This window comes from Trachinotus anak, unplaced genomic scaffold (genome assembly GCF_046630095.1).
Source record: "Trachinotus anak isolate AG129_WGS33_773 ecotype Australia unplaced genomic scaffold, CSIRO_AGI_Tana_v1 ptg000007l, whole genome shotgun sequence".
Classification (NCBI taxonomy): domain Eukaryota; kingdom Metazoa; phylum Chordata; class Actinopteri; order Carangiformes; family Carangidae; genus Trachinotus; species Trachinotus anak.
The window spans coordinates 13339612-13363479 of NW_027273858.1; the positions used below are offsets into that span (position 1 = coordinate 13339612).

The following is a 23868-nucleotide window of genomic DNA, read 5'->3' on the forward strand; positions in this document are numbered from 1 at the left end:
TTTCAGAATAGTTTTTAATTAAAGAGAGAGGTATTACATTGTTCTCAGTTATTGGTTACATAGTGGCTGGTACAGTGACAAGATATTAATTTAGCATAAATAAGCAGTTGTGCAATTAAGGGTTATTACATTTCACAATGCTATTGCATCAGCACTTGCTTGACTGTACAAGGTGCATTTTCACGGATGAATGCAAAATGTGCTTTTGTTTGTTCTTTCACAAATAATCATTTTCCAAGATCTGAGGGAGAAAACCTAGCAACAGCATCTCAAAGAGAACGCAAACTTGCACGTAACGAACTTGAGTGTTATACCTATCGCTGGAAACCAACTGACCAGCACTGACTGAAAAGATGTTGCATACACAGTACAGAGGCTGATGGCTCTGCATAGCCATCCACATGGCAAAGGTACAGTACTGCATATGTCTCACCAACATGCCCCAAACAGTTTGGAAGATGTCATTGGGTAAGAGGTTGACATTCTGACCTCCCCACCTCGTGGAGAGTATTGCTCTGTTACATTCCACAATTCGATCACGTTCAAGTCATTCAGCAGTCAAACTCCAGGCTCAGACTTCTGTATTTAAAGAGTCTACATGCAATAAGAGAGCTGGTGTGTGTGTGTGTGTGATAGCAGCTAAAAGAATAAAGCTTACGAGCAGTTACATCCAAAGGTTGCGGTTCAAACCAGCAGCTATAAATCGTCTTTGATCTGTGACTTGAAGATGCAGCTCTGTTGCTTTGTACATCATATACATCTATAGTGGCAAAATGGAAAGTTTGTAAACCTTGTAATATTTTTTGCATTTTTGGCTGAGTTTGTATTAAAATAGCTATGGAATACAGATAAAGGATGTTGTCACATAACAAATTACACATAAAAGCCCAGCAACTCATTACTTAAATGACATTTAAATCAGTTTTGCACATTTTACAAAAGAAACTGAATACATAGTGTTCACGCTTTGTCCAAATTTTAGAAAAGAGTGAATTGAAAATTTATGAATTTATCCAAAAATTTGTTACGCTGAATCATTCTTCATCTGTATTAGGATGTGCAAGTTGTGATTATGTGTAGTAAGACTTTCATTGTGATTCTGTTTTGTATAAAATGGGCCCACAAATAAAAAAAAAAAATTAAAAAAAAAAGATTGACAGGCGGTGTGCAAACTTCACATTGTTTCGAAGTTACAATTACAATGTTACAACTAAAATGTGAGATGTAATCCTCTTCTGGTTTGGATCAACTCAACCAAACATCCACCTCAAACCACAAACAGACTGAAAGCTGCACATTCAAGCAAACCACCGAGGGGTGCTCTCAATTCAGTTTCTTACTCTCCATCCCCAGCCGCTTGTGTCAAGTGGCTTGGGGTCGATATCGAGCAAGCCGTATGAGTCATTCCAAGGCACTTGATTCTTTTCATTTCCTTAGATGATGAACTGAAAAATCAATCATGTTCTTTTGCTAATGCCCTTTTCTCCAGGGTAGAAATGCACTTAATGAAATGATAACACAATGCTTACTCAAATACTACTCATCAAGGTTTCAAACAGATACTAACTTTGGTATGATGACCTTACACTTGTGCACTTTGATGACATGAGTGACATAACTGCCAGATAAAAGATGTTGGATATTACCAGATTTTAAATTCCATGCAATATGACTGTTAAAAATAAATGCAATATGCAAAGTAAAGGGCATGGAGAAAAATAAAAGGGATACATTCAAATAGTAACACAAAAAATAAAAAAAGACGCTAGAGACAGAAGGCAAATCACTAAGCCTGAAAAGGCAAAACAACCTCAGTGATCTAAATTAAATTGACATAATCACAGCACCGAGAGCACATATAAGAACAAAAAAATAAAGTTGAAGTCATTGTAACTAACCAAGAGGCCTCAACACAAAGTATCAAAACAGAGGAATACAGGCTTCATATTATAGCTAACTAAACTAACTACAGCCAAAGAAAAGGTATCACCAGTCTGTGCTGTGGTGGACTGCACATGGTTAAACACATACAGCCTGTGCTTTACAGGCAGGTAAAGTGGAAGTGGAAACATTCAAACTACTTTGTGGTCTCGAGGACTTTCCGGTTGCCATTGGTTGCCGTGAAGCTGTAAAATGCCCTGTAAAACCTCCAACCAGACTTTGTAGCAGAAGAGGTATTGTTCCTGAAACGAGAGAGATAAAGGGCACATCTAGCTTTTGGGAACTGTCTTTTTTTTAAAGCTTGAACTTTGAACTTTGACACTGACCTTGGTTTGAATCATCCCATGCCGCTGAAGTCTCATCTCTTTTACAATGTCGCTCACATTAATCTAAAGACAGAGACAGAAGATTGTTAGATGCAACCACAACGTGTGTGTGAACACGGCTATGGCTACAGTTTATTTATAATAATGTTAATAATAAGTTGGATAGACTCTTATTCAGTATTAAGAGTCTATACAGTCATTCTAGCAGCTCTATGAGGCTGTACTAAGCTAAATACTAACATCAGCAGGCTAACAATGACAATACAAATATACTGATGTTTAGTAGGTATAATGTTTACCATTTTAGTTTAGCAGTTTAGCTAAATACTAACATCAGCAGGCTAACAGTGACAATGCTAATATGCTGGTGTTTATATTCATCACCTCAGTTTAGTGTTTTACCATGCTTGCATTTGGACATGATCTCATTCAAAGTCTTATTAGTTTTTCAGGTATTTAGTCATAAACTAAAGTGTTGGACAAATGAAAAAATGACCTAATGATGGGACTAGACCAAAAGTCAGGAGATCAGCAAAGTTATTAGCCTACATTTCATCCTGAGGGGAATTTTTGAGACAAATTTCATAGCAATCCATCTAATCTAATCTAATCTAAAAAAAAAAAAAAGAAACTCAACCTGCTAGTGGTGAAAAAGTCAGAGGATCACCAAAGCCAGTAAGATTTATCCTATGGGGATTTTAAATGTGTGCACAAAATGTCATGGCAATCCATCTGATAATTGTTGAGATATTTCAGTCTGAACCAAAATGGTGGAGAGGCCACCTTTGCCATCCCTAGAATCATGACACATCCTGGTAAACCTAACAAACTGGCTTCTACTCACAGTTGAATCGATCTCAATGAGAGTGAGGATAATGTCAGTGCAGATGAGAACTCCTGTGCGTCCTATGCCGGCGCTGCAGTGAACGGTGACTGGTCCCTTGTGGTGCACCGCCCTCAGGTAGCGGATGAAGCGTACCAGCTGCTCGGAGCAGTGTGGCACACCGTGGTCAGGCCAGTGTGTGAACTTCAGGTGGCGGACAAAATGCGTCTCTCCGGTCTGCAATAATGATGAGTTGAATTTTTGCATAAAAATCATTGCGTTTAAAGTAATATAATCAATGTCACAGACAGGCAGGTACTCCTCTCTCACCTCTGTCTCCACCATGCGGATGACCTTAATGTGGAAGTACTCCAGATACTGTTGGTTCTCCAGGTGAAGCTGGTACCTGCCAGTGTCCAGAGGCACGCCCAGCTGCACTGGCCAGTACTTGTGACATTTGATCCTTCCCCGTTCCACTTCCTGGGTCATCATGGCAATGACGTCAGATTTGTTTTCCCAGATCATCTGCCAAAAGGCCGACACTGTGGAAGGCAGAGGGCCCTGGCAGGAGATGTAGAAGAACTCATTTTCACCAACTTGCATGCGGATGTAGCTGGCGTTGATGTAGTCCTGGTTCTCTCCAATGGCAACGCGTGTTTTGTCATCTATGGGGGGAAAAAGAAATAGGAGAAAATCCCTAAAAGTCTTTGTGTGTGTGTGTGTGTTTTTGAGTGTAAGCATAAATTCATATTTGAAAATTGCACCTCCAGCAGCATCCTCCCACAAACAGAAAGACGTACATTCCCTATACTTTCTCAATGTTTGATAAAAATCCACTGATTTCTTGATTACAAACAACAAGCACTCCTCCCTTGTTGTTCTGCCTAACGCAAAATCTAAGAGCACAGCAAATAAAACCAAGTAAACATCTCTGAGGTCTGGAGCTGTGCTCAACAAACTAGCACTGTGAAGAAGTGTGTTGGTGATGAGAGGGGTGATAGACCGAAGGCAATTAGGAATGTTTTTTTGGGTTACTCCCCCACCTCCTGCTTGTGAGGTCAAAAAAGCCACAGACTGGAAATCTGGCTTTGCTAAATAAAATAGTTAATGGCTACAAGCAATGGATCAGATCAGCACATACCATGCCCTTTTTTTCTGGACCACTTGCACAAACAGCAGTTGTTAACAGGCTTCAGGCAACAAGGCATATGGTGAGGTGCAGTGGTTTTCCACTGGGGGTCACTATCCTTTTCATCGCGCTCATTCATCTCAACTCTGGCTCCTTTCACCCCAACAGACTCTGGGGGTTTGAGACGTAAACGCTTCTGTTTGTGTGCATATGTGTGTGTTTTTCAGCTTGGTTTACATCCCCACCACTAAAAGTTTGAGTCATATTTGGGAATTTTTTTCACATCATCATCTTTGTGTTGACAACAATTCAAGCATTACATCATATAATTGAACACATACCCACATCTTTTGTGCAGTTTTTCCTTTCATGTTCTGTATTTTACCTCCTTAAATTCATAAGGATTATAAAGCTTGTGTAATGTTATTTGTTACTGCTTAATTTATTAAAAGTATAAATCCCAGATAATTACAAGGTTGGTAACATCTACATCTACTTCATCATCACATACTTGGCCGACTCCAAGCAAAATGTAAGTGCGGCCCCAGTGAAATACTGATACTAATGTGGGAAATGATTTGCTGCGCAGAAATGACTTAAGTGCTGTAAACAAATATCTTCACTCCCCTCAGTAAAGGCCTGACAGTCAGCTTGAACTGAGCGGCTAAGAGAACTGCTAACAAACAGACTCTCCTATAAACGTCAAGTTTGTGGCTATCCAGCTTTTACAAGCTTTAACCCACCAATAAAAAACTCCAACAGGGGAACACAGAATGAAGCACAGGGGTTTGAACAAATGGAGAAAGTAAAAGTCAAGATTCTGCTCAAAGAAAGTAAAAGTTAACGGTCCTCTCACTGACTTACAGGGCAGGATGTCTCTGTAACGGTTCTTATCTCTGTTCTCAGGGGCTTTTCCCACCAGACAGTTGTCAGAGGGCTTCAGATGCTCCAGAGCCTGAAATCAATAATATCATTGATAACATTATTATGTATTGTAATCCCTTAAAATAGTGCAGCTGTTTCAAAGGATATCTCTCTGTAAAAATAATCTGCAACTTCCATGTCTTAATAATGACTGAGTATCTATGTGTGTGTGTGTGTGTGTGTGTGTGTGTGTGTGTGTTTTTCCTTTTTTTCAGTGTGTTACAGTGCACTATAAATTATAATAACCTCCTCTCTATTGGATTTTATATCATTATCAACGTGGGAAACGAGGTTAAATGACACATTTATTGGTCAATGTGTAATTTTACTCCTAGTTAAGGCAATTTTACAGCTATGGATTACACCAACTGGTAAATGTGCATATGAACTATTTTGTTCATAAGACATATAGTACACACCATGAACTCTTTGACCAGTTCCTGCTGGTCCAGCTGATGCTGCAGAATCTGGATGAGAGCCTTGACCCTGGAGCCTGAATACTGGCTGCTCTTAGCTGGGCTAATGAGAGCTAAACTGGCCAGTTCCTCCTCTGATACTATGGGTGGGCCTGAGGAAACAAAAGAGGAAAAGAGGAGGATACGGTTTGCTTGTATGGCTCAGCATAGATGCAGTTTTTTCACTTATTAGCACAAGAGTAGATGAATAGAAACCTGTTTGGGGTGAGGTCATTTCCTGATTGGTGGCGTCAAATACATCATCATCTTCTTCTTCTGTGCTCCAGCCGTCTGACTGGGTTTTCCGGATGTCTTTGCAGGCCTGGTCCAAAAGTTTGGTCACAATTTGTTTCCTGGGGGAGTCAGGGGGCAGGGGTGAGACCAGACCATTTTTACTCTTCGGTAGGAGGGGATGAAATCATGCAAGGCTGAGCTTCCTTTCCCTGCGACCTTTCCACCTAAAATACAGTATAGACAAGAGGCTAAAATATCTTTTTACTTCTGCCATACCTTTTGTTTTGAGGCTACAGGGAATGGTCCTATTACACTCCCTAACTGTCAACACTATTTTTTTTGTCTGATTGGGTCTCACAGTCCATAACCAACAGCATTTATCCCATGCTGGCGTTTTATTTATTGCTCTCTGCTGACTCCTTGTGGTTAAGAGTGGAACTCCAGCAAACCTAAACAAAAGGTGAAGCAGGGGGACGTGGGCATGGAGAAGGGTGGGAGAACAGAGGCAATAAGTTGAATACGAGAGGAGAGTAGTTTGGAAAGTTACTACCTGTCAGAAGCTCCATGCAACATGTCAGTGACATTGAGGGATGGGCAGCAAGCTTGATGAGAAGGGGTGCTGTTACAACTCTCCTGTTCCACAGACAAGCAGCCAGAGGAGGAGCAAGATGTTAGTAGTAGATGTTAGTTAAGAGCTAAGGAGGGGTACGATTGAATTTAAACAAAAGATTACATCATAATCATAACACTATTCACATACTTGTTTGTGTATGGTTGTGATTGTGCTGGTCACCTGTTTAATTGCACTCTCTTCTGTTACAATAGTCAGTCGGTGCGGTGGAGGTGGTGGTGAAGTTAGGACAACACCTATTTCATTAGTCACAGGGTCTGAAGTCGCCTCTGAAACAGCAATTGTAGCATTTATCAGGTCTCTAAATGCTGTCCATTAAGATAACACAGCGTTTGTATTTATATTACAGTGTGTTTCACATAGCTGAGACATAGCTGTGCTTAGTCATAATAATTAAGCGTTCAAGGTTTACGACAGTGCAAGTCTAATTTTAGTTAGTCCGCTGTATTCAACATCAACTTTCTACAAATTCATGATAATAGGAAAAATAGTTGATCATACCATGGGGGTGCTCGGCTGGCCTATTCAGCACGATGTCAGGTGAGGGACAGGTATCAGGAGCCGGCTGCTCAGCTAAGATAGCTTCAGTCTGAGCAGACATGTTGGGTGGTGTGGGTGATTCAGAGTAGGTCAGGGGCAGGATGTCTCTGCAGATGGTGAGCTGTACACTGCCCTCAGCTTTACGCAGGATATCCACCACCTTACTGTGGCTCAGACCGGACACTATCACACCGTTCACCTGGAATATACACAGTGAGGATCAGGGTTTTCCCCACAACTGGGGATAATAATAAAACAGTCAAGAGATATGATGGGTTGTTACCTCTAATAAAATGTCTCCCACTCTCAGCCGACCATCCTGCTCAGCTACTCCACCAGAGCAAATTTCCTTCACTCTGAGCATGCTGCCATTGGTTCCTCCAACCAAAGCGAAGCCAAGGCCTCCTCCCTCTGGTTTTTTGAACTCCACTTGCATGATGCAACTCTGAAGGGACACAAAACCAGAGGTGAGAAGGAGAAAGAAAACAAGAATTTGGAGGAATCAAGAAAAATACCTTCATGTTGTCAAAAAACAAATCAGGTGTAACGAAAGCCTGACAGACACACACATGCAGACAGTGACCCCCCTGCCCCCCAGGAGAGAATGCATTTACAGATTGACACACAGTAGACTCATGTTACAGTGTGTGTTTCAGCAGACACTTCAAAGATGGGCAGTTAAAGAAAGAGAATAGACAGAGCTGGCAAGAGGCGACACCAGAAAGAATGAGCTTTTGGACAAGGATAAATAATACGTTCAGAAACTTACGTCCTGTTCTTGGGTGAGAGAGAGACATCTGAATTTACCAGCAGTCCTACACACAGCTTCAGCTGAAAACAGAAGAGTTATCAATGAATTAGCAGCCAGTGCAAACAAAACTACTCCAGTCCTTGCAGCCAATATTATGTTTCCAACAAACTTAAACAAGGGGAAACGCCTGGAGTTTGGCTAACACTGGAAATTCTTTCCGGCACCAGTCTCCAGCCAACATCCATTTTCAGCCAACGAAGCTTCCGAACACAGAACAGACACAGAGAAAAAGAACAACACACACCAACCTCCCACCTCTTCGGCCATTTTGAAAGAGAGGTGTTGATGGGTGCGTCTCTTCTATGACAGGTGAACAAGGTTGGTCTTTTCAAAGTGACCCTCTCCACTGTCCCTTACTGCTGCATGCACTGTCACCAGGCAACTGAGCTACCTGCCCTATAGACCACTGACTGTATGGTAGTGTGTGTGTGTGTGTGTGTGTGTGTGTGTGTGTGTGTGTGTGTGTGTGTGTGTGTGTGTGTGTGTGTGTGTGTATGCGTGTGTGTGCGTGCGTGTATGACGCCTTTGGCTTTGCAGTCCAATACACCAGTGGAGGGCCAGAGGCTTGCTAATTATTAATCCTGCTGTGAGAGCCCAGGATCTGTCTGTCAGCATTCAGATCACACACACACAGCTGCAAAGAGACCTGTCTTTCAGCACAGAGCTCCAGCTTCACACACACAATAGGACAACAAGCAAAAGGCTGAGAGGAAACCAGTTATGGTGCTGATAAAACATGCTGATGGAGAGAGTCTGGAGGAAATAGACAGAGGAGGGAAAGAAAAAACTCACCCTCTTCAATAGGAGAGTCTCTCTCTGGAGAAACTGACTCTTCAAAACGAGCAAAGGATTTTTTGTCCTTTTTCCAGTCAAACAGACCTACAAAAGGAAAACTCATTTTGAGATGCACTACCATTGATTGCACAAGGAAACTGTTCTTTTGAAATGCAAGGCCTACATCTGAAAAACGTCCAGACAAGTAACTATCTGTCTTTCCCCGAACTCTAGCACTTTCTGGTAATGATTGAACTTCAGTTATCATTGTTTAGCAGAGCAACATATCTGGTTTCTAGGCAATCCATCAGTGCATATAACAACCAAACTATCCTGATTATGTTTCCTTGTATTAAGTCAGATTGGTGAAACTATCCATAAATCCCTCAGAAGCCCTTACCGTTCCACTTCGCCTTGGGGGTCACTGGCTGGTCCTCTCTGTGACAGACACAATCAGTAGAGTCATTCAAAGAAACAAACACATAAACACCTGTTTCAGTTTCTATCTCTCTAGCCATTGAAAGCACATACCTGATGATTTTAAGTTTAACTTTACGAGGAGCGATCTCACAGGCTTTGACTGCATCCTCCAGGGTCATACCCAGGGTGCACCTGCCACAGATGTAGAGGATCTTGTCATTGGGTCGGACACTCCCCTCCTCGCTGGCTGGGGAGCCAGGCACCACCTCCAGACAGTAGATGCCCTGCCATTTGCTGCCAATACCTCCTGTCAGCTTTATACCTGGGGAGTGCACACATAAAGGTACAATTCAGCACAAATGAGTGAGAGAGCAGTTTGATGTACTGTGTCTTCAAAATGTGAGAACACATGTGTGGCGTCCCACCAAGCTGCCCTGAAGGTGTCTTGTACAGGACAACATCAGGCAGGCTGTCGCAGGGTGGCGGGGCCACCAGGTTGGTAACTGCCCTTCCCAGGGTCATACTCAGTCTTCTCGGAGATGACCTAAGAATTGTCATGGCAAAATCATCTGCCACACTGGTGACATCGTGCCCATTCACCTGGAAATGAATGAAAGAAAAAAGAATTGCTAACACTCAAATGCACATACTGTATATACAGCTTAAAACAAAATGATGCGTTCGTCAACTAATCGGAAGGTTGGCTGTTTGATTCCTGGCTCTTGTCTTTCCACATGTCAAAGTGCCCCTGGGTAAGATACTGAACCCCTCATTGCCCCAGATGTAACACTGGTGTGTGAATGTGTACATGTGGTATAAAAATCGCTCTCTGAGTGTGTGTCAATGGGTGAATGTGGCTTGTAGTGTAAAGCACTTTGAGTGACACAATTAGACTAGAAAAGTGTATAAGTGTAATCCATTGATGCTTTTAAATGTACAAATGTGTGCATGTGTATATTTATACATACAGTGACAAGCCTGTCTCCTGCCCTGAGTCGTCCATCTGCCTTGGCTGGGTTGTCCAGGATTTCCTGTATGTAGTAGCAGTTGTCAAACTTGCTTCGTGTGATGGTGAACCCAAAGCTTCCACTCCTGGACTTGGTCAGAACCACTGTCAGTTCAAACTCTTTTACCAATCCCTGACAGACAAGAAACAATGACAATTTATCTCTTTAACAGATACAAACGTTCTTCAAGTTACTATTATATAACTTAATGGTTAAACTAAAACCATTTTTTAAAATTTCCGTTAATTCTAGTGACTGCTGTGAACAACATGAAAACATCATGTCTTGTCTGTGGTCACCTGTCTGTAACAGTTGATGTGTATTTGCAGCTTGGGATACAGACACGCATGATGTATATTGATAAGGAAGACTAATGGTCAAAAAACATTCATCAAATTCTATGCCAATATTTTAAAATGTACATGCAATGTAACCTGCTAACAGACTAACATTGGTAAAAACATATCTTTTTTAGCAAAGTTGAAAAAGTGAGAGGAAACTTGACAAACGTGCCTTTCTTCGACTCTCTTCCTCCTCATCGTCATCGTCATCATCATCATCATCCCTATAGTCCCTTTCTTTCTTCTCTGGCTCCTCCCTCGGCTGCGTGTGGCTCTGGGCAGGAGGGGGTAGCACTGTTGGTGGCAGCGACGGGACAGGCGGACTGACACAGGGAGGCACAGAGGAGATGATCTGGGCTGTAATGGGGGTCAGTGGCAGAGCAGGGGGCTGGGGTGGAGGCACCACGGGCCGGCTGTTCTTGGAAAAGGCTTTGTAGTGACTTGGAATAAGCCCCTGCTGAATCGGGTGATGCTTGGCTTTTGGTGGCTGTGTTGTGAGTGGCTGAGACGGGTGGGCCAGGGAGCTAGTGGTCGTGGTGTCAGACGAGAGGCTGAGAGGTGAGATGGTGGTAGTGGGGACGGGAGGGCCGAGGTTTGGATTCTGAGAGCTGAAAATGGATGAGCTGTTGGAGGTTTGATAGCTGCGGGCTGTGATTGCCGTGTGAGTGGCCAGACTGGAGGGGAAGCTGTGAGGATGCTCCAGTGTGGAGCTGATGGTCAGGTACTCTTCATCTGCCATTATAGTCAGTCCATTTCCCATGAGGCAGTAAGTCACACTTCCATCTGCCTCCTCTCTGACGCCACTGTAGATTAACAAACAGCACATACTATATATAGCGTGCTTCAAATAATGCTTTAAATCCTAAATATTAAATGATTTCCTAATGACAGGGCAGCAGCAAGAGCTCTGACTGACCCCACCAACACATGACAGCTGGCCAATCAGAGCTTGGACTTCATTAAATTTGTAGGTGGCACACTGCAAACTATAAATGGTAAATCAGGAGACCATTGTGATGGAATATGATAGACAGATATATGTAATGATGTAAGTACATAAAATGCCAAAAAGTTAAATTTAAAAGCATCCATTTTGAAATTCCATGAAATTCAATGAATAATTCATCACTTAAAGACAGCATAAGGAAATATAAATATTTGTTCAAATTCAATAATAGGTTAGTAATATATAATAAACGTATAAAATAACGTTTTGATGCTGTTTTGCTGTTGAAACAGTTCTCAAGTCAACTCCATTCTTGCAGAAATGGTGGTAATATTTTGTGGCTCTCAGTGAAACACCTCATTACAAACTTCATTTGGCTCTCCAGGTTACAGCGGAGGAATAATTGATGAAAACTTTTTTTATTATGTAATATAATGGTGTGTAATAGTTTTTTTATGTGTCATCCTCTAATCGTTACCTGGCATATACAGAGTTTGAAGCAGTCTTAGGACAGACGTCCATAAGCATCACAGTTGAACTTGATGTCTTTGCAGCCTCGTCTTCCCCGTCCTTTTTCTTCTCCTTTGCTTCTACTTCCTGTTGTTCCTCTGGATTCCTGGCAGTTGTTCGTGACTTTGGTGGAGCGAATGGAGAGCCAGAGGTAGGTGAGGAAGGTGAGGTAGGTGATGCTGGTGAGGCGGGTGATGCTGGTGAGACTGGTGATGGAGGCGATGTGGGAGATGTGGGTGAGGGCGGTGAGCGAGGAGCAGAGGGAGGAGTCTGGTGGGCTTGCACTTCACCGTCCAGTTGCTCCTGATTTTCCAGGAACGCTGAATCTGCAGGAGGTTCTGGGTTTTTCTCCGCTGTGTTGGTCAGATCTTCCTCCTGGGTGGGAGCTTGTTTCTGGGCAGATATGTTGACATCATATTGAAACTTAAGGAGCTGGCTGTAGTCCTCTCCTAGTCGGATGTCCAGAGACCGGGATCGAACCTCGCGGATGGGTGCAGGACTCTATCAAACAGGAGGTAAGACGGTCTGTCTAGATTACTGGGTCTAACTTCAGTGTTTTTTTCCACAGTGAGTGTCTGCACTTGTGTGCATGTGAGCTCACCAGTGTGTTGTCATCTATATCATACAGTACTCCGGGACCTGGTCGGCAGATGAGCAGATGCACTTCAGATGGAGCTCCACGTAGCAGGAACAAAACCCTCTGAAACAACAACAAAAAAGTGCATGCTTGTTTGGCAAAGACTGGGCACAGAGGACTTGAATGTAGCACAAAATCTGTTTAGTTGCTGTATGTTGAAGTGCTCCTGTGTGAATGCCACTGTAACTCCTTGGCAGTACACAAAAGATTAAATGACACATCAAACACTATGACACAAGCAGCTTGCTATTTTCAGTACTATGAGATTAAAGGATTAGTGAACCAATGACATGGACAAGACCTTAAGAAACAGCAGGGCCCAACTGCTGTTTAGACACTTCCCAGCCCATTCACAATTACTTATCCACAGATGAAATCAACTACTGTGCTGCTGTTAGTTAACACTTTTTAGACTATAGTCAGCATCTTGTAAACCAGTCTATTTTTTAAATATTTTGACTATGTTGTGCACCCACTTTTTTATGTCCTAGTTTCAATTTAGGAAAAAAAAACAACTACAGAACTATAACCACAACAAAACTATTTATGAAAGTGGGAAATCACTGGTTGTTAATTCACTGGTATAAATATGTAAGGATAAATAATCATTTTAAATATCCCAAACCCTACCTGGTAAGAGAGGTCCTTGACAGGCTCTTTGTTAACAGACAGAATGACGTCTCCTTCCCGCAGCAAGCCACTTTCTTGCGCTGGCTGACCCGGGAACAGACGTTTAATACGGACCAAGCTCCCTCGGTCTGGCCCCGAATGCAGCTGTGAGATGTAAAAGCTGAAGCCAAGGCCGGACAAACTCTTCTTTAGCACCACTTCATGGGTGTTTTCTAGGGATGGGAAGAGATGGAGGGGAATCTTGGGGCATTAATGTGTGTTGCGTAATCGTTAATCTGTTATATGGGTTCAGATTTGGCACATTGTGATCAAGAAAATGTTTATCAATCTCACCAACAACAACCAACAACACCCAAGTATTCACATTTGCAGATATATCTCAGACAGACCTTATTCCACATTTTACCTCACATATATTTGTATTTGTATTATTTCCAGTATAGGAATTAAGGCTTTGTAGAGACAAGGAACTATCCCTTTAACGCAGCTCAGGCAGTGAACAGGCAGCTTCAAGGTTTCAGCACATACTGTCTCGAGGGACTGAGGCAGCGTCAACCCTGGATGACTCTGACAGCAACCACAATGTAGCTGTCAGATGACTCACAGTCACCTCTGGGCTGTGTGTGTGTGTGTGTCTTTGTATGCCTGACAGTCTATCTTTTTTTTCCTTTTGTGAGTTGTATTTACCCCTTCCTCTCCCCTCTCACCATCAGTAACAAAGCTGTAGTCCTTGGCTCGACCACTCAAGGTCGTTTCCATGGAGACCTCAGTCCTGGGGGGCTGTGAGTATGACGTACTGTGGGCCAAGGGGGGGCAGGGTGAGTCTGGTCTGGCCTCCAAGATTACAGTGGGCTCCCTTTCCAACAGCAGGTTCACAACCTATTGGGAACAGATGCACACACACATAAATCCTCTTTATATGTTCTACATGCACAACCACAGTAAGTACAGAGAATAAAATAAATTATCAAGAGAAACTGCACTTTTTTCAGTGCATATTATAATCAGCTTTTAATGGAGGAATTTGCAAAAGCTTTTCTACATTAATATAGATAAGGTCTGAGGGTCTCAAGGGTACAACAAATCCTTGCATAAAATAGGGTATTCCAAAAACAACTGCATATGAGGATTGTCTGATCTCTCACCTCTTTATCTTTCAGTTAAATCTTATGATGTACAGCAGCTAAGTAAAACTACTTCAGTGAAGTTAGGGAAGGATTGAAATCAACCTTGGCCGAGGATGGGAAATAAGACCTGAACCCTAGACTGTGTCAAAAAATGTCAGAATATTTCCTCTTTTGATACAGAGCATAAACATATGTTGTCACATTGTCACATTGTGCTGATAATAATGCAATCATATCAGCAAAAGATATAGCCTGTGTGTAATTGTGTTTTACTGCATGTGCATGTGTGTGTGTGTGTGTGTGTGTGTGTGTGTGTGTGTGTGTGTGTGTGTGTACCTCCCCAGTCTTCTTCAGGCACTCCACAGCTTGTTGGTGAGTCACGCTCCTCAGGTTGGACCCGTCAACCTCCAGCAGTCTGTCACCTGTCATATGCAGAAACACAAATCTCATCATCATTAGCAACATCAACATACAAAACAGTTTGTATGTGTGTGTGTGTGTGTGTGTGTGTGTGTGTGTGTGTGTGTGTGTGTGTGTTTGGTTGATGGGCACGTCAACGAAACAGTTGTTCCTGCTCGCTGAAGCATGAACCAAGCAGATACAGACACAGCACAATGCTCCAGTAGCATAAATTCATAAACAAATAACTGACAAAAAAAAAAAAAAAAAAAAAAGAAATGCCAGTATCAAAATAAAACAGCTTGGCTACTCTTACTACAGCTTATAGATCTTTCATCTTAGAGGGCACAGAACCCATGTTTCAATCTACATCCAGTTATTTAATATTTTGTTCAACCTCCCCTAAGTTAACTTGATGAAGGTGAGGTGAGGTCTGTGAAAAATGTGGCATGTATTTCACAATGTTTTCATCATATCCTTTGATGATGATGTTGCAGAGGGAATGGGAGAAGTGTCATTCAAGATAAAACAACACTGTGACAGAAAAATTTCACAGGTGACAAATTGCAAATGGAGGGCTTTTGCTTCTATTCCCCCTACTTGATCAGAAGTTTTTGGCAGCCACCTGATCACATGTTGAAATGACAATAAGTTTACCGATTTGAATGCGCCCGTCCTGCTCTGCAGCGCCTCCTGGCACCAGAGTCTTGATGTAGACTCCACCGTATCGCACATTCGTGTTTATTCCTCCCTTTTGGCGAGAAAGATTAAAAAAAAAAAAAAAAAAAGATTAGTCACTGTCACAGGCCTCAATTAACCCTAACAACTCACACTGACTGAGTGAGTAGGAATCCAAGTTACTTTGCATCGTAGCTCGTTACCTATTGGCCTGTCCCATTTAGTCCTGTAAATTGGTTTAGCTGAGATTACGTAACACAAGGCAGCAATGTCACTACTTTCTTGGCACAATTTACTTGGCTTTTCATATGCCAACACGGGATGAGGCACAAGACTTTCTATCCAGACACAGTAGCTTCCAGCTTCCCTGTTCCTACTGATTTAAACATAGTGGGGAGTAGAGAAAAAAAACAAAACTAACCTAAACTCCTATAGAGATGGATAAAGGAGGTAAATGCTGTATAGTAAAAGGAAAATTATTCACTCACAGCAACACTCATGCCAAGACTACCGCTGCTTTTCTTAAGTTCCACTATAAACCGCTCGCCAGTTTTCAAACTTAAGATAGACGGGGACCTGGAACACACATCCTGAAAGAGAGCCAGAAAGAGGTGAAGACAATGGTGGTTTGAATGTAAGAATGTAAACATAATGAAACATAGAGGAGGGTAGTTGCCAAAGTACTATTTGAACGATCCACAATATGTTTAAATTCATATTGTCATTGCGATCAGAATATCCTTCCTTTGTTGAAGTAACATTTGTTCTACTTTAGCCATGCCATATGCCACTGTTATGCTATTAATGTATTTCATGTTTGTGATCAGTCATAAATGAATGAATGAATAAAAAAAAATTAAGATTTTGATTTAGAGGGGAATAAATGAGAAGAAGTTTTTTCCTAGGATACTTCTGATGCAGATGAAGAACAACAGCACAAGAGTTTCTCACATTAAGCAGAGTGCTTCATCCATTTAACAATTAGCACTGGTTGAACTCTTTTATCAGCTTTAGCCTCATGTTGACAAATTTGCTTCGATGGAAACAAAGTCACTTATCTCTAACCGTTGTAAGCTGAGCGCCGGCTCTAACCTGGGCATCATGTATTCTCACAACAGGAATGTGAAGCCTCCTGCTCATCTTTGGGGTCGCCATGTTGGACAGAGTGATGGCCTCCTCCAGCTCCTCCACAGCAGGACGGTACTCTGCACCACTCAGGGTGGTCTGTGACCCAAAGCTTCTCTCCAGTGCCAAACCCAGAGTACTTTGACTCAAGGAACTCTTACTATCCTTCAGAGACTCTGATGGGAAAACAACCATGTGAGATGAAGGACATCAGTACCCACAGAGGCTGTATTAAGTGCCACTACTATGATGTTTTGACTGTGATTTATATCTGCATGATGCATGCAGAGATGAGCAGATCTTACGTTTAGGCTGGGACACGATGAGCTCCACCTCTTCAGGGCTGCTCTGTAAGATGGCAGCAGCATCACTGAACGTCACACCTTCCAAACTAGTCTTGTTCAGGGAGATGAGGCGTCCACCTGAAACAAAAAAAAAAAAATCAACAAATCATTACAAAATCCTTATTACTTGTCACATGCAGCCAAGTTTTGTTTCTGTCTCTCTCACTGTTATGTTGTATGTTAAACTGTAAGCTAGCGCCTGTGTTTCCAGTTCTCATTTGTCGGTGCTGCTCCTTACCCGGTTTGATTCGTCCATCTCTGTCCGCAGGCCCATCAGGCACAATGGAAGCAATGAAGATCCCAAGGTCAAGTTTACCTGTATTGTCCTCTCCCACTATCACAAAGCCTGAAACAGGACCAGAGAGGAAGACAAAGGTCTCCTGTTAAAGAATCAGATACGTGGCGCTCTGCTCATTAATTTTACATCAAGTTCACAGCTAAATCCGCCTTAACAAACTCACCAAAGCCCAGTTTGGGGTCTTTCTTCAGGCTCACACAGACTATCTCTCTCTCTGGTGGGGTCCTGGTTGGTGTATCAACTGCAAAGCAGGTTGACAAAGCATGTTTTACATATGGTAAATGGGCTACTGCAAATGTATTTATATATTTTTTGATTGTGCTCAGGGCCACACTCAACACACTCAGACTTATGGGTAATTCACAACATCCAAATAACCTAATCTGCATGTCTTTGGACAGTGGAATAAGACCCAAACACATAGGGGGAAATGCAAACTACACACGGAAAGGCTCCTGCTGACTGGATCAGGGTAAAAACAAGAACTATTCTTGTTGTGAGGTAACAGTGAGCCACCATGCCAACCTAATTTAAACATGAGCCCCAAATTAAAGAATAAGTCTTAACTAACATAAATGCGGATGCTTCAATACAGGGCACAAGGGTTTGGTGAGTATGAAAATCATGTCTATATCATTACAGCTATTCAGGAGGCTAATGGTGACCCAACACCTTACTTAGACACTTAATATTGTTTTTTCCCTTTAATCTGTCACCGCATTTGTTTGCAAAAAAGGAGCTTTTAATAGAGTTGACACATTCACCTCGTACAGAGGAAGAGGTGTCAGAGTCCTGCTTCTGTAGTGAGACACTGGACATCATTCTGGGAATTGGCTCTGGAGTGCTGCAACACATGTACAGTTGTATTAAGCCAAGTCTCTGCAGTTCCTCTGTGATGAGAATATAAACGTTATCATCATCATCATCATTGATGGCTACCTCCAACACTGTCGATCCTTCATGTCCCTGAGGTCTCCTGTTTCAGGGAGCTCCTTGTTCAGCTCTCTGCTCATCTCCCTCCTCATCTCTCTCTGCTGGCGGAGGCGAGCCTCCAGCTTGGCAGTCAGGTCATCACAGGACTTGGAAAGGGAGTCTGGTTGACCAGGTGTCAGACCTACGTGGTTCAACATGCCCTCTGAGCAGGACATCCGCTTCAGGTCCATGTTACGACTCCGGTACACAGACAAGTACTTATCTATGTTTTCATCTGGAGAAGCAGAGGAGAATCAGGTGTTATTCATTCTTTGTCATTCTTGGCTTATAACCTTTGTGAGCTCATTTCTTTTAGTATGTATCATTATCAAAGACGAAGGCAGCACCATCTACACAATCACTGCAATTTTCCCACCTGGTATCATGGTGTGGTTAAGTTGTCGTGACGTCATCTCGCTATGAAACTTGTGCTGTGCTGAGCAGAGGTTCAGGAGATACTGTGCTATTTTTGAGCTTTCTGTTACAAAACTGTGCTTTTTCCCACTGGGCCCGCCACACTCTATTATCAGTTTACGCCGCTGAAAGACAGACACATGACATCGAACATCTACTTTGAGCTTCATAACAATACAAATGTAATATCTCATACAGAAAAATCGATACTTAAATGCCACTTATCTTTACCCCAGTGGATATGGAGTCAGTTTCCCTCCAGAGGAAGCGCCTGGTGACAGTCCGCACGTGGTTCTTCATCTCGTACACAATAATCCCTTTGACGCAGACTCCCAACACCAGCTCTCCCACCACCGGCCTTTTCTCTCTCCCCACACGGTGGAACATAACCCCATACTCAGGTAACTGCTGGGCAATCTATGCACATAATTGTAAAGTTTTATGTGTATGTTTTGTGTTTTGTTTTTTTTGTATTGTGTTGTATTCAGTTTTAAACTGTAGTCATTTACTTTAAATTAAAAGCAAATAGTAGTAGTTATAACATGTACACATAGCTTTATTAACTTAACATATTGCAAGGTGAAAAAATAGCCAAAGTGGAAGCTTTGTCTTTGTGTGTGGGTGGATACATAAGCAGTCTGGTTACCTTCAGGTATTCTGTTTCAGCCTCTTCAGGCAGCATCTGGGCATGACTTGCATGTAGTCTTGGCAACTCCTCTTTGACATTGGGCAGGGCCAGCTTCTCTAGCATCCTCTTGGACACATAATGCTCTGGCTGATAATAATTCTTACCATACAACTAAAATGACAGAAAAAAAGAGACAAATACGCTGCTGTGACACACTCTGAAGGATGATGCTGGTATTTATGGGGATAAGGTGAATGTTTTGTTTTCTTTTTGTCCTTGGTACCTCTGGCATGTAGTCCCCAAACTCAGCCTGCAGAGCAAGAGCAGCAAGGAACAAGCCTGTCTCCTCATTACAGTAAAGCCTGTCCTCCAAGATATCCTTACGCAGCTGTAAGTAGTACTGGTGACGAGTCAGCCTGTGCCTATGAAACGGGAACAAAGGTTAAGCAAAAAGCAGCATTTCTAGAAATTAATTCATAACAGACAGTACAAGTAAAATACCAGTGCTGTACTTACAAAATGAAGGAGATATCATCAACAAAAAATTTGACTCGAAGAAACACCAAAAAGGACAATATCTGTCCTTTTTTCCAGCTGTCAGGTGCAACTTTGGAGATTTTTGTTTCATGGTCCAAAAAGAAATATTCATCATCTGTAGAATGAAAAAAAAAAAGCCTCTTTAACTTCAGACTCATTGAAGAGAAACAACAACTAAGTCATAAAAATAAATAACTGGAATAAAACCATGCATCGTAACAATATCACAATTTGACTGTTTCTGATGTGCAATCAGTGCAGTCACGTTGGGTTAGATTCCATATAATATGTCTTCTCACCATCTAGGAAGGCGAGACCAAAGTAGAAGTGTTCCACCAAGTTTGCATGAGCCACCACCATGTCAAACACATCTCTTGCTCTGGACTTAATGTCACAGCGAACGACCACGTACTGTCCACTCGGCAGCACCACGGTCACTTCTCTCTGAGAGGAACACGAGCGGCCCTTTTTGGACTGTGGGGTACACACACAAACACACTGACACACATGCACATAAAAGAAAACCTACAAACACTCACATGCATGCACAAACAATACTGCACATGCAATTATGCAAACAGACACGGTTCAGCATGCAAGAAAAGACAAGTTAGAATAAAGTGAAAAAACTGTTTATATTCAAATTGATCAGAAGCAGATAAAAACAAAAATCATTAATTTACCACAATAGATCCTGGAAGCTCTAGAACAATTTGTTGTTCGTCCGGCATTCTGATGAACTCAGGACCCAAAGCCTGACAAAATAAACATTTATAATATAAACTCTTTAAGCAGCCACACATTCAAGAGACCTTTAGGATTCACTAAATGCTCCTCTGTCTGCAGTACATACTCCACACTGTCTTTCTCATCCAGATAAACACTGTATACCAGTATCCCTGCGATGCACTTTTAGTTTATGTTCTACAGGAACATTTATATCACTGAATAAACATTTAAATATATATATTTTTTTTTAAATCCCTAATCTTACCTTAGCTTTCCTCTGACTCAGGCTGAGCGAGGACTCGCTGAAGGTGATGGAGGGACTGTGAGATCTGCCTGATGTTTTGGGAGAGATGTCATGGTGGGGGCTCCTACCAAGCCAACTGCAGTTGCTGTCCCTGTGACGAACCCCACGAGGGAGTCTGAGGGGAGAGAGAGAGAGAGGAGGGTGGGGAAGGACGGATTGAGTAATAGTCGTGCGGACTAGTTGGAAAAGTCAAACTGTGAGACAATGTCGTAACCCCTCAAAGTCAGGACAGACAATGAGGGAGGGGAAAATGAAAAATGGACGGATTTCTTTGTGCCGAAATGCACGCACATTTACTGTAGCTCTAATAGCTGAAGAATCCTTTTCTAACCACAGTATAGGTGGTGATCGTGTGTGCGGATGTGTGTCCATAGGACATACCTGTCTAAAGAAGATTGGTACAGTGTTGTAGGAGAGCTCCTCGGTCTTTGTCTCCAAGGTCTCTGAGGTAAACTCCCTATAATACACAAAAAACAAGTTCATGCATTGTCAAAATAAGCATCTTATTGCTGAAACACACATTTTATAGAAAAATAATTGATAGAAAATTTGCATTTAATAAAAATTAAATCCATACATCTTTTGTTTAGAATTATACTTAATTAGGTCACACTTTTTCTGTGACCTAGTTTCAGTTGTGGTTTCCTCTGCATCACAGTCTTACCTGACTTTGAGTCAGAGTCTGTTGAGTATCTTCTCCCTTCAGCACTCCCTTCGCTGAAGTCTGAAAATGGCCCTCTCTTTCCTGTCAGCCAGGTAAGAGATGAAAGATGACAGCAATGTTGAATTTCCTGTCTGTCTCTGAGCTCCCCAGAGACACTGAGATGTTTGGACAGAACTGAGGCTGGCAGAGGGTTTAGCCTGAAGCCTCCACACTCAGTATCTGATTATTGGCTCTCACAGGAAAACTAATCCTGGGCTTGCTTTAGGTTAAGATTTTAATCCTGTTGACCTGTACACTATCTTGAGTCAAACAAACAATGGCTGCAACTATTTTCTGCAAATATGTAAACAACTGTATCTTAATGGTCAGATTTATTAATGAATGAGCAAAGTAATTCTGAGTTTTTCACTGGACTCACCATGAAGTCTCTCTCTGATCATCTGGCTCCTGCCACTCAAAGGGACGTTACTGTCAGGCAAGGAGCCCTGGTCCATCTGGAGGAAAAGAAACCACTGCTGTTTACAGTCATTTTTCTTTTTTTGGTCATTATTGCAGAATATTATGCAGTACTCCTTTGAATTCTGACGCATACACAGTGGCCTGCGGAGAAGCTGAAATGCTTGCGGATCAGACAGGAACATACTGTGGGTATCCATACTCACTGAATCATGAAAGACCTCCTCCACCAGCTGTCTGATGACTTTGGCGGGCGGTGGCAGGGTGGAGGCTTTATGCTGAGATTCGTAGGCTTCCAGGATGGAGTTGAGATTTACCCTGCGGTGGGCCAGTTCCTCACACATGCTGAGAAGGAGGCTGTTTAGATGGTCACTCAACTGGACTGGCTGAGATGAGTGAAAGAGAAAAGAAGCTATAATAACTGAGATGTGAGCCTGTGAATAAACTGTGAGTAAAGAATTACAGCTTTGTATCAGGGCTTCCCACCTGATTTTGAGGTAGGTGAAAATCAACTGACCAGTAGAGGGTCATACCCAGTGAATACACCAGCATCTGCGCAACAAAATGAACTGATGAACAACAAGACACGTTGCTATAATCAGATATCACCAGCTAATTCTAAAATAAAAGCAGCTTTATTTTTACATACATGTATTTGTGCTTATTGATACATGAATGTTTTAAAACATAATTCTGCACCACAACTAAAACCCTCATGGTCGCTATCATTACCATTACATGCAAACAGAAATGACAGAAACTATGCTGTGTTGTCATTTCTAGGTAAAGTGTGGTATTTTGGATGTAAAGTGTTGACAAACAAAATCTTGTGGTCAAACTGGAAAAGTATTAATTCAATATCATTAAAAGGGAATTAATACAATAGACCTAATAATCAAACTATGAAGAAAAGGACAAAGTTCATGAAGAATATATCCGTTTATCTATTTTTTCTTTCAAATAGTTGTCTTCCAAATTCATTGACAATAATTCAAGCATGATTGAATAAATATCAGTTATATCGATTACTGTTTGAACAGACTAGAAATGGCCTGTCAGTTAAGTAAAAGGAAACAATATTAGTGATATTTATAAAAGGAAAATTCATATTATTATTACCTGCGGACAATTTTTTTCTTTGTATTTAATATAAAAAGGACATATTGTGATTACAGATATAAGGCATTTGTCCAGGCAGATTAGTTAGAGGCGTGTGTGAGATAAGCCTACAAGCCTACAAATATTTTAATTAATATAATTAGGAGTTGAGTGTCTATTCTACCCCGTGTTGATAAACCGGGGCTCCAAAGTGTGGAGGTTCATTTACTTGGCCACTAGATGGCATGATTACATCTCTGTCGTCCTTCAATTCTTACATCCTGAGATTTTACACTCCAAGGAAAAAGACAGATCAGGATATGACAGCAGTGACTAGTGATCAATTCAAGTCACTGCAGAGTTTAAAGTTACTGCTAAAACAACCCCCAATATGACATGATACTCTTTAGTGTTTGACAAGTCTCCCATCAACTGTCATGTGAGGTCTTGGGACAGAAATGAGGATATATGCACTGACCCTCTCCATGGCAGGCTTGGTTGAGCTGGCACGGCCCTGCAGCATTTCTGGAGCAGTGAAGGTGGATACCTCATCTGATAGGCCACAGTTCTTAAATGCTAAGGTACCAGTGGCTGACAGCAGCAGGGAGGTGGGGCTTATGATATTACACATATTGTTGTGATCTGAAAAAAAAAGCAGGAAGGCCATAATATATAATGATGGTGCCTATACAGTTCGACAGTAAAGTCACACTGAGTGAAACAGAAACGCTGCATGATATATTCAAATGTTTATGTTATGTTTACATTGCAATAACAAAACTCTATGCCCATTACACTAAGACATGATTGTGAGCCTACAATAAGAGGGCTTCTCTGAAGCTGCTCTCTGATTGGTCAATTTAAAGCTACATTCTGAATAGTCGATTTGTTACTATTCTCTGATTGGTTGATTTAAAGCTGCGTTCTGATTGGTCGATTTGTTGCTGCATTCTGATTGGTTGATTTAAAGCTGCTCTCTGATTGGTCAATTTAAAGCTGCTCTCTGATTGGTCGAT

The 23868-nt window shown here is 41.9% G+C and overlaps 1 protein-coding gene across 4 annotated transcripts in view; it reads right to left on the reverse strand.

Annotated features, from left to right (window-relative positions):
• Positions 1 to 23868, reverse strand: part of ptpn20 (protein tyrosine phosphatase non-receptor type 20) — a 27224-nt gene continuing 3356 nt past the window's right edge. The window contains exons 3-47 of one of the 4 annotated variants that reach the window (XM_071480721.1): positions 23331 to 23494; positions 22241 to 22306; positions 21961 to 22140; positions 21717 to 21792; positions 21299 to 21379; positions 21016 to 21091; positions 20596 to 20749; positions 20285 to 20356; positions 19901 to 20075; positions 19581 to 19716; positions 19348 to 19486; positions 19083 to 19235; positions 18668 to 18853; positions 18399 to 18561; positions 17990 to 18257; positions 17815 to 17894; positions 17214 to 17291; positions 16991 to 17098; positions 16714 to 16830; positions 16376 to 16584; positions 15772 to 15873; positions 15263 to 15356; positions 14543 to 14628; positions 13787 to 13958; positions 13080 to 13291; positions 12414 to 12512; positions 11781 to 12313; positions 10529 to 11159; positions 9977 to 10147; positions 9434 to 9608; positions 9120 to 9330; positions 8989 to 9026; positions 8607 to 8693; positions 7773 to 7834; positions 7287 to 7448; positions 6965 to 7202; positions 6593 to 6732; positions 6383 to 6465; positions 5815 to 5951; positions 5563 to 5711; positions 5084 to 5174; positions 3421 to 3755; positions 3112 to 3327; positions 2268 to 2330; positions 1 to 2183 (exon numbers count right to left, since the gene is read on the reverse strand). In XM_071480721.1, the coding sequence (XP_071336822.1) occupies positions 2073 to 2183; positions 2268 to 2330; positions 3112 to 3327; positions 3421 to 3755; positions 5084 to 5174; positions 5563 to 5711; positions 5815 to 5951; positions 6383 to 6465; positions 6593 to 6732; positions 6965 to 7202; positions 7287 to 7448; positions 7773 to 7834; positions 8607 to 8693; positions 8989 to 9026; positions 9120 to 9330; positions 9434 to 9608; positions 9977 to 10147; positions 10529 to 11159; positions 11781 to 12313; positions 12414 to 12512; positions 13080 to 13291; positions 13787 to 13958; positions 14543 to 14628; positions 15263 to 15356; positions 15772 to 15873; positions 16376 to 16584; positions 16714 to 16830; positions 16991 to 17098; positions 17214 to 17291; positions 17815 to 17894; positions 17990 to 18257; positions 18399 to 18561; positions 18668 to 18853; positions 19083 to 19235; positions 19348 to 19486; positions 19581 to 19716; positions 19901 to 20075; positions 20285 to 20356; positions 20596 to 20749; positions 21016 to 21091; positions 21299 to 21379; positions 21717 to 21792; positions 21961 to 22140; positions 22241 to 22306; positions 23331 to 23494 (7079 nt within the window). In that variant the 3' untranslated portion in view covers positions 1 to 2072. Of the gene's footprint in view, positions 2184 to 2267; positions 2331 to 3111; positions 3328 to 3420; positions 3756 to 5083; positions 5175 to 5562; positions 5712 to 5814; positions 6057 to 6382; positions 6466 to 6592; positions 6733 to 6964; positions 7203 to 7286; positions 7449 to 7772; positions 7835 to 8606; positions 8694 to 8988; positions 9027 to 9119; positions 9331 to 9433; positions 9609 to 9976; positions 10148 to 10528; positions 11160 to 11780; positions 12314 to 12413; positions 12513 to 13079; positions 13292 to 13786; positions 13959 to 14542; positions 14629 to 15262; positions 15357 to 15771; positions 15874 to 16375; positions 16585 to 16713; positions 16831 to 16990; positions 17099 to 17213; positions 17292 to 17814; positions 17895 to 17989; positions 18258 to 18398; positions 18562 to 18667; positions 18854 to 19082; positions 19236 to 19347; positions 19487 to 19580; positions 19717 to 19900; positions 20076 to 20284; positions 20357 to 20595; positions 20750 to 21015; positions 21092 to 21298; positions 21380 to 21716; positions 21793 to 21960; positions 22141 to 22240; positions 22307 to 23330; positions 23495 to 23868 lie in introns of those variants that run through there. The other 3 variants (XM_071480720.1, XM_071480722.1, XM_071480723.1) reach the window with 3 other exon arrangements.